This window comes from Cryptomeria japonica, chromosome 3, assembly GCF_030272615.1.
Source record: "Cryptomeria japonica chromosome 3, Sugi_1.0, whole genome shotgun sequence".
In the NCBI taxonomy this organism is placed as follows: domain Eukaryota; kingdom Viridiplantae; phylum Streptophyta; class Pinopsida; order Cupressales; family Cupressaceae; genus Cryptomeria; species Cryptomeria japonica.
This window is the reverse complement of record NC_081407.1, coordinates 368336653-368345391: the sequence shown is the minus strand read 5'-3', so window position 1 is coordinate 368345391 and position 8739 is coordinate 368336653. Positions and strand designations below refer to the sequence as shown.

At 35.5% G+C, this 8739-nt stretch overlaps 1 protein-coding gene across 1 annotated transcript; it reads right to left on the bottom strand.

Moving 5' to 3' along the window:
- Nucleotides 1-393: 393 nt before the first annotated feature.
- On the bottom strand, nucleotides 394-4810 carry LOC131056725 (disease resistance protein RUN1). Its single transcript, XM_057990983.2, has 5 exons — nucleotides 4046-4810; nucleotides 2860-3955; nucleotides 2450-2740; nucleotides 1273-2349; nucleotides 394-1104 (listed from the first exon to the last, which is right to left on the bottom strand). Exons 1-5 carry the CDS (start codon nucleotides 4546-4548, stop codon nucleotides 619-621), a joined length of 3453 nt encoding a protein of 1150 aa, XP_057846966.2. The 5' UTR covers nucleotides 4549-4810; the 3' UTR covers nucleotides 394-618.
- Between the last annotated feature and the right edge of the window lie 3929 nt (nucleotides 4811-8739).

The window sequence follows — 8739 nt, the reverse complement described above, 5'->3', positions numbered from 1 at the left end:
CATCATTGCAACTTTAATAGAATAAAAAATTTAAAGATCTACCCCAAAGTAGAGTTCTTATAACACTCCGTAACAAATTTTTGATATAGATTATGTTGATGTAGGCTAGAAGCCATTTATAATGACAATTTTAGTGACAAACTAAATATCCCAAAACAAATATCACATTGTAACTTAAACTCAATGCTGAGACACTCATTAAACATAACAAGAATAAAACAAAAATTGTGATAATTTGATGTTTTTGCAAACTTGTAACACTATTTGATAATATAAATAACGTCCAAATATTATGAAATACTTTATACTTATAATACATCATTTTTTAAAATTCATTATTTAATAGAAATTTCACCTCATCCATTAATATTTCAAAAGAACATGATTACCCTTTCAAAATTTAACATTCAAGTAAACAAATAACAATATATGATGTGAAAGGAATACACACCTCCTGTAGATTTTCACTTAGTATATACATGAGCTCAAATGAAAAAAAACATGAGCTCATTTACACTTGGTATATACATAAACAAAGTTCAGAACCAATTGTATGGCAATGCAGATGGTATTTTACATGTACTTTTTAAAATGGGGTCCTATGAATGTCATGTTGTTTTACATAACAAAAGTGATCATTTTGGGAAGCTTGTCTTCCTCGTGGTTTGCAGTTGCAGAACAGGTTTCATACATTAAAAATTTGTAGGAAGCCTTCCAATTCTCATAGTCAGACATGGCATTCACCCTCAGTTTATTACCCCTCTTCAACCAAGGAAAGTCTGAACTATCATTTGCTCGCACAAGACGCACTTCCAAAAAGTCTCCACCAACTGTAGTTGAGCTTTGATGCTTCACTGGACATTGACGTGAACTCTCATCCCTTTGAATCGTGTAACTCAACCTATAAATAGGTGGGTTTGCCTCACAGTCCTGGCGGATTTGGCCCGAGGAGAGTAAACAAGCAATATATCCTGCACAATACTCTTCTGCGCAGTAATCTATACAATTGTTTCCATGGCCATACTTTCCAACCGTCTCCCCATGTACCCAATCTGCAGTGGGGTCTGGATTATCCATCAAACAATTTTTGTTGAAAGAGCAAACCTGACAAAATCAAGTGTAATTCGTGTTAGTTCTTAGATTTTAGACATACATGATGGCAGTCAATGATACACTTACAATTTTAGCTTGTTTAAATGCTTTTCTAGTAGAATTCACATATCAATTGAACTACCTTTCCCTTGTTAGTTCTGGTTTGCTAGAAAATCTTACCTTGAAAGAATCATACAAATTATGCAATTGAGCTGATGAGACGCCGGGCCCGCCGAAATAAATGGACTCGAGGGCTGTAAGACCAGACAAGGACCTTACGAGGGTATCACAAGAGATATTGTTGCAGCCCACCAGATTGAGCGACCTTAATTGCTGTAACGATTGGAGACCATGGAAGTCGGTGAGCTTGCAGGAATTGCTAAGGTCTAATGTCAACAGGCTTGGCAATCCCGGAAGGCAGGAGAATGTGTCCAAACTCATACAGTTGCGGGCGGAAAAAATTTTCAGTGATGACGGGAGCGCCGACAGTACAGAGAGCTCACTGCAGTCGTCCAGATGTAGCTCCTCAAGTTGCCTTAAATCTTTAAAGCCGCCAGGGAGATGGTGGATTCCATTACCTTCTAGATGTAAGACTTTTAGTGACGACAATTCGGATATTGCGGCTGGTATTCCATTATCAAACAGACGGCAATAGCTGACATCCAGATAAGCCAAAGTTTTCAGGTGCCCAAAGCTGTTGGGTATCTCAGTCAGCCTAGAATTGTGGTGAATTTCTAGTCTTTCCAGCCGAGCCAAGTTCCCAAAGCTAGCTGGAAGTTTGGACAGATGTTGACAGCATGAGAGATTCAGCTCCTCCAGATTTGCAAGATTGCCAATATCTTGAGGCAAAGAAGAAACAGAGCATCCTTCCATTTCGAGAAAAGCTAAACTTTTCAGGCCACCAAAGCTTTCGGGTAGCTCAGTAAGCTTAGAATTGTGGCGAATTTCTAGTTTTTCCAGCCGACTCAAATTCCCAAAGCTAGTGGGAAGTTTAGACAGATGTTGAGAGCATGAGAGATTCAGCTCCTGCAGATTTACAAGCCTCCCAAAATCTTGAGGCAAAGAAGAAACAGAGCATCCCTCCATGTCGAGAGAAACTAAGCTGGTCCAGCTTCTCATGGTGTTAGGCAGGCTGGTCAGTGAATGACAGTTGTGCAAATCCAACTTTTGCAACGGTGTATAACATAGTGTACCAGGAATACTCACCAGGGACGCGCATCCACTCAAAACAAGTACTTTCAGTTTCACAGGCCTCATCTGTTCAAATATCATGACATGCACAAGTCACAAGAAATTTGATACCAACTCCAAGTATCTGTTTGATTACAGAACTTAGGGAAAAATATGTAATACTTACTGTTGGATTTTCTTCTGTTTCATCCCACAGATGAGTGATCTGGCTATCGGTCACTTCCAGAATAACAAGGTTCTGCAAGCTCATTCCTTGAGGCAACCATTTTGATGAATATCTTCTCAATCTTAACCATCTCAAATCCTCCAAGGAAGATTCCTCAGGAAAGTGTCCTTCTATGGCAACATCTGTAAGCCATAGCAGCCGCAAGTTGTACACTGACTTGAGCATTTCTGCCTTCAGTGTCGTCGGCTTCTTGGGCTTGCTCGAAAGATAAAGCACATACTTGGCCTTTTCCTGTGATTTCAGTGGAATACACAAATATTCTTCAGTTTCGTATTCTAGTTACAATCTAAGACTACAACATAAAATAACCCAGTTAAAAACCATGATAAGGTTCACAGAGAATTCCATACCCTGAGCCGACATAAGACATCGGGCACATCTTCCTCGTCAAAAAGTCTTGTGCGCTCAGGGGTCTCTTCTGCTATACTTCTTCCCAAATCTCGGAGGCAGCGATGCATCAACAATTCGTTACTAGGGCCCAATTCCACGAAGGACTTTTGCAAAAGACTTCTAAGACACGCATGAGGACTGCGAATAACCTCTGCCCAAAAGAGCATAGCGATTTCTTTCTTCCACCATGTCGTAAAACAAGCAATATCCTGAAACATTTCCTTTTCATTGCGATCAAGAGCATCATAGGAGACTCTAAGTTTCTTTTGCATATTAGGCTCGCACCTCAACTTTCCTACCATTTCCTCCCATATATTTCGATCCTCTTTACCAACCAGGAGTTTACCAAAGATTTGAAGGGCCAGGGGAAGGCCTTCACAGGCAGAAACAATATCATGGCACAGTGCCTCCAGTTGTTGATCTGGACAGTATGAATCGGGAAATGCGTGGAACTTAAACAATCGCAAGGCATGTTGGGGAGGAAGACTCCTTACCTTGAACAATTTATCAACGTTAGCCACCTTCAGAATTTGTTCATTCTGCGATGTAATGATGAGACGGCTACCTGCCCCTAAGTCACTGCAATTTCCTCCAAGAGAATCAAGCTGTTCAGGACTTTGAATGTCGTCGAGGAGGAGGAGAACTCTCTTACCCCTGAGATAGTCTTGTAGCAGACACTTTCCATGATCACCATGACCCACTTCACCTCTGAAGTGTGAGACATCTTTGAGCATGTGGGTCTGCAGCTTTAGTAGTCCATCCGTCTCTTGACATCTTTCTCCCACACTCGGAACAAAAGAAAACACTTCAAACTCTGAGAACAGTTCTTTGAAAACAATCTTGCCCAGGGTAGTTTTCCCTATCCCACTCATGCCATGTATGCCCAATTTCACAATCTTCTTCTGGTGATGTGCAGCGTTTAGAAATCCCTTTACATGCTTCACGGATCTGTCCAAACCAAAACATACTGGAACATTCAAATGCCCTCTGTGGGGACTGTCTGAATGTAATATTTTCTCAATTTCGACCACAACATCTTGAATCAAATCGTTGTTACTGAAAAAGTGTGAACTAATATTAATGACATACTAAATTTATGATAACTTTAAATGTCAAAAACAAAAACACACTGAGGTGGACGATTACCTGGAATAATGACTGAAACACCTACCAGGTATTCTAGCAACAGTCTCTAATGCACCTTTCCATTCAAGAATTGACTCGCTAGATAATCTTAGGTCGCTTTCATGACTCTTGAGGGCCTCTGCATATTTGCTTCCATACGGACAGTGAACATCCGTAGGTGAAACGCCATAAAACACAGGACGAATTTCAACCCCGGATTTAACCATGAGCGACAGTTCCCTCAAACACCATTTCGACTGGGCAAAGTTTGGCGAGAGAATCGGTATTCCAATCCTACTTTCCCTGATTCCTTGACGCAAAGCTGTAGGGATATGGTCGCCCTTTCTCAAACTTTCTTCGTCAAAGAATGCAAGAGTTCGTTCTCGATCAAGAGCAGCGTACAGTGGTCTCGCAAACGTTTCCCGGGTGTCGGGGCCGCGAAAGCTCAAGAAAACGTCATACGTTTTGTCGACATTGAAACTAACTGAGGGCTCCCCTGAAGAGCAGGGCCTAGAGCAGGACATGGCGCCTGTAATTTGTCAAATGATGAGAGTTCAAAACTTTCTCAAAGGAAAGCTTCAGCTTCTGTTACATGGTGTACCCTTTTTTGATGATCGGAATATATGGAATTAAAAGTTTTCTGCAACTTTTGCGTACAAATTGTATACACCACCACAGTTTCTACGGTAGCATCGACCTCAGGCAAACCAGAATTTATGACTTTTGCATTACATTATTGTATTTTTTTTGCTCAACAATAATTTCTACGGGGAGATGCAGTAATGTAACAGAGAGTGAGTGGATATGATTCATCTTCATCCTGTTGGTGTCCTTGTCTCTTGGGCGGCGTTAAAAATTGATTCTTTTTTCGCACACTGTGTTATTAAACACTCCCAATAGGAATAATAAAAAAATGCTCTAATTTACCGGGACACTAAACTAATGGATCCACACAAATAAATTTAATTTATTTGTGCATTGGCCATAGATTCATTCAGTTTACTTTCTGCAACAGCATCACATTTTCTTACAAGGGTTCCTTACAGACAGTGCGAATAATAGTGTCAATAATTATTTTTGAAACCTGGGTTAATGTTGGTTGTTGTTGACTGGTTTAAAAAAGTTATCAAGATGAGTGGAGGATTGTTGTATTATAAAGAATGAGATCAAGATCATGTTTTAGATAATTTTGGTGGAATAAATACTTCTTAATACTTAGCTTGTGGTTGAAGAGGTTCTAGTTTAAGATCCATACCTCATCAAATAGCTAAAAAATTTATGAGTTTGATATAAAACCCTTCAACAAAAAGAAAATAAAGATTAATGAGTTTGACTCAAAAATATACAATGAAACTCTCATAAGAATCTAATATGATATATTAATTGAACATACTATCTTCATTGTATAAATATAATAATATTAATAAATATATAATAAAATATCATTCACTATCATTGAATTACTAGTTTTAGTTTTATTTTACGTGTCATTAATACACAAAAATATGTATAACTATTCATCATTTCTTATTAGAAACAAGCAACAAAAATCAAAATATATTCTAAATTTTACGTGTCATTAATACACAAAAATATGTACAACTACTCATCATTTCTTATTAGGAACAGATAACAACAATCAAAATATATTTCTATATGTCACATCAATATAATTCATTACATGTAAAGATTATATATTTTAATATTACACTAATAGCATAACATAGAATATTATGTCATGGTCATCACATTGAATAGTTTAAATTATGAAATTCCCTAATATACAACTTCTAATCTCAAATCAAACAGAATTTATTTTTTAGTGAACAATATATGTTAATAATTTGTCATATGTAAAAAATTGATTTCTAATAAGTGATTCTTTTTCTTTTAAATAATGTATTAATATTCTTTTTGTAGACCTTGACAGTTAGATATTTAAATACCTACAAAACAAAAACAAGATATAAACTTGCCATTTAGTATATTAAATCACATTTAATAAAAATTTTAAACATAAAATATAGACAAAGCTTAAAAATAAGATTGCGACATTTGAAATAATCTATATCTATAAGATGTATAATCCTAAAATGTATATCTACCCTACTCCAAAATTTTGGCCACATAATGTCACCAAAGAACTACAAATGCCTCATCATAACATTATTCAAACTAGAGGAGCTTGACATCTAACATGGCCAATTTAAATACAAATTAGGGCCTTGGTAACAACTTTAATAAAATTTTAGTGAATGATTATGAATGTTGTAGATCTAATAATATACTAGAACTTCTTTGATTTAATCCAATTTTTTTATAGCAAACTTGTTGGGGTTAAAAATAGAAAGGATTTCAAAAGAAATATGATCATTAGTGTAAGTCATAATAGATACATTACTGAACTTCTAATTTGTTTTTTTATTCGATATAAGTAATCTTAGACCTTCTTCTTTGATGTTAAAATTTTTGACACACAATATGATTTAGAAACTCTAAAAGAATTATATTAAACTTTTCAATTTAATGATAAGAAATAAAAAATAAATATATTATAGCAAATCACATAGGTAAAAATGGATGGTGTACGACCTTTTCATTTCATTGAATTTTTTACTTTTAATTATTATAATAAAAGTCCACTATAAATGGTAGGCATCCCCTAGTGGTCACAGCTTGAATTGGCCTAGTGGTGGAGAACTTGTGCTCTTGAAAAAGAGATCACAAGTTCAAATCCCACAAGAGGGTAAGGTAAGGTATGTACGCCTCGTTTGTAGTACTCTAACTCATTTGTAGACCCATACATAGGGGAAGTTTTTTTGGGGCTGTTCTGGACACCTTGGCAAAAAGCATGCTGATGTGGCACCATAGTTGATGATGTGGTGCTGAAAGCTTAGTTATAAGCAGGGGACTTGCCAAGTAAGCTACTGTAAAAAATTGGGCAACTACTGATGCTCTTTCCTTTCCTTTCCTTTCCCCACTCGACAAGATAGAGAACCGAGGTAGGACCTACAGGGCTAGACAGGGTCGCTTTCGAACTTTTAAGGATTGCCCAGCTCTCCACAACTTTATGGTAAGGAAATTCAGGACTATGGCTGCCTTTCGCAATCGACAGATATGTCCAAACCATCATTGAAAAATTGCGAACTAATATTAATGCTATAAAAGGAAAAAATTAAAAATTAAGAGCTGAAGAAAATGTCAAAACATTTTGTCGACATTGAAACCAGGTGAGGGCTCCGTGAAGAGCAGGGCGTAGAGAAGGATTTTGCGCCTGCAATTTTTCAAATGATGAGAGCCCAAAATTTTCTCAATTGAAAGTTTGAGCTTCTATTACATGGCGTACCCTCTTTTGATGATCGGGATCCATGGAATTAAAAGTTTTCTCCACCGTTATATTTTTTTGCTTTTCATTATCGTATTTGTTTTGTTCATCAACAATTTCTACGGGGAAGTAGAGTGATGCAGGACAGAGTGAGTGGTGGATGTAATTTATCTTTATATCCTTGTCTCTTGGCCGCCCTCAAAAATTATTGTTTTTTCAGACTTCTCTTGAGCACCCTCAGTAGAATAATAAACATGCTCTAATGTATCGGGACACTGAACTAATGGGTCCACACCAAAGAAGTTTTATTTATGCGTTCACCGACCATACACATTCAGCATCACATATGCTTAAAAGTGGTCCTTATGCTTTTTGACTATTATTTTTGAAATATGGGTCAATGTTAGTGAGTTTCATGTTTGTTTGCGAAGTTGAATGTTTGTATATGAATTCATTAAAGATAAATTATTGATAATAACAGTCTTGATATTGTATGGGATAATGCGAGTTTGATAATTTCAAGTGCACGATTATTGGGGCATCTTTAAGTAGGTATAGGCAACACTTTGAAATGACCACTTTTTGACCCTTGCACGCATAACGGATCCCACAATGTGTGTTGTTACTACCAAGAAGTTAGAATAATAGCTATAAGTAGTTAAGTCACATATAAAGACAACAAAAAGAATTATCGAAATCTGATGTACCATTTAGGATTTGTGGATGTGCGAAGTTAGCAATAATGGCTATTGGTACACTTCCCCTATTACTTCAACATATTGTCTTCATTATATAAATATAGAAATATCAATAAATATATAAAAAAGTGTCATTCATTATTATTTATTTTGTAGTTTTAATTTAATTTTACATGTCATTAATATATAGAAACATGTACAATTGCTCATCATTTCTTACTAAAAGAACAAGTAGTGATAATCAAAATTTAATTCTATAGGAGATATAAGTCAATTCAATTAATTGCACATAAAGATTATATATTTAAGTATTATACTAATAAAATGAAATTTATGTCTATGTCATGACATTGAATAGTTTGAGTTTTAAAATCTATACAAATGTAAGATACAATTTCTAATCTCAAACCGAATAGAGTTTATATTTTAATGAACAATATATGTTAAGAACTTGTCAAATGTAAAAAATTGTTTTCTAATAAGCAATTTCCTCTCTTTTAAATAAAATATAATTAATATTCTTTTTGAAAACCTTAAAATAATAAGATATTGAAATACCTACAAGACAAAAAGAATATGTAAAACTTGTTACATTTACTACAAATTTTAAACTTAATTTTTAATAATATAGATTTTCATAAAGTAGAACATATGTAAAAAAAAGAATAACATTAAAAATTAACAAAGTAAAA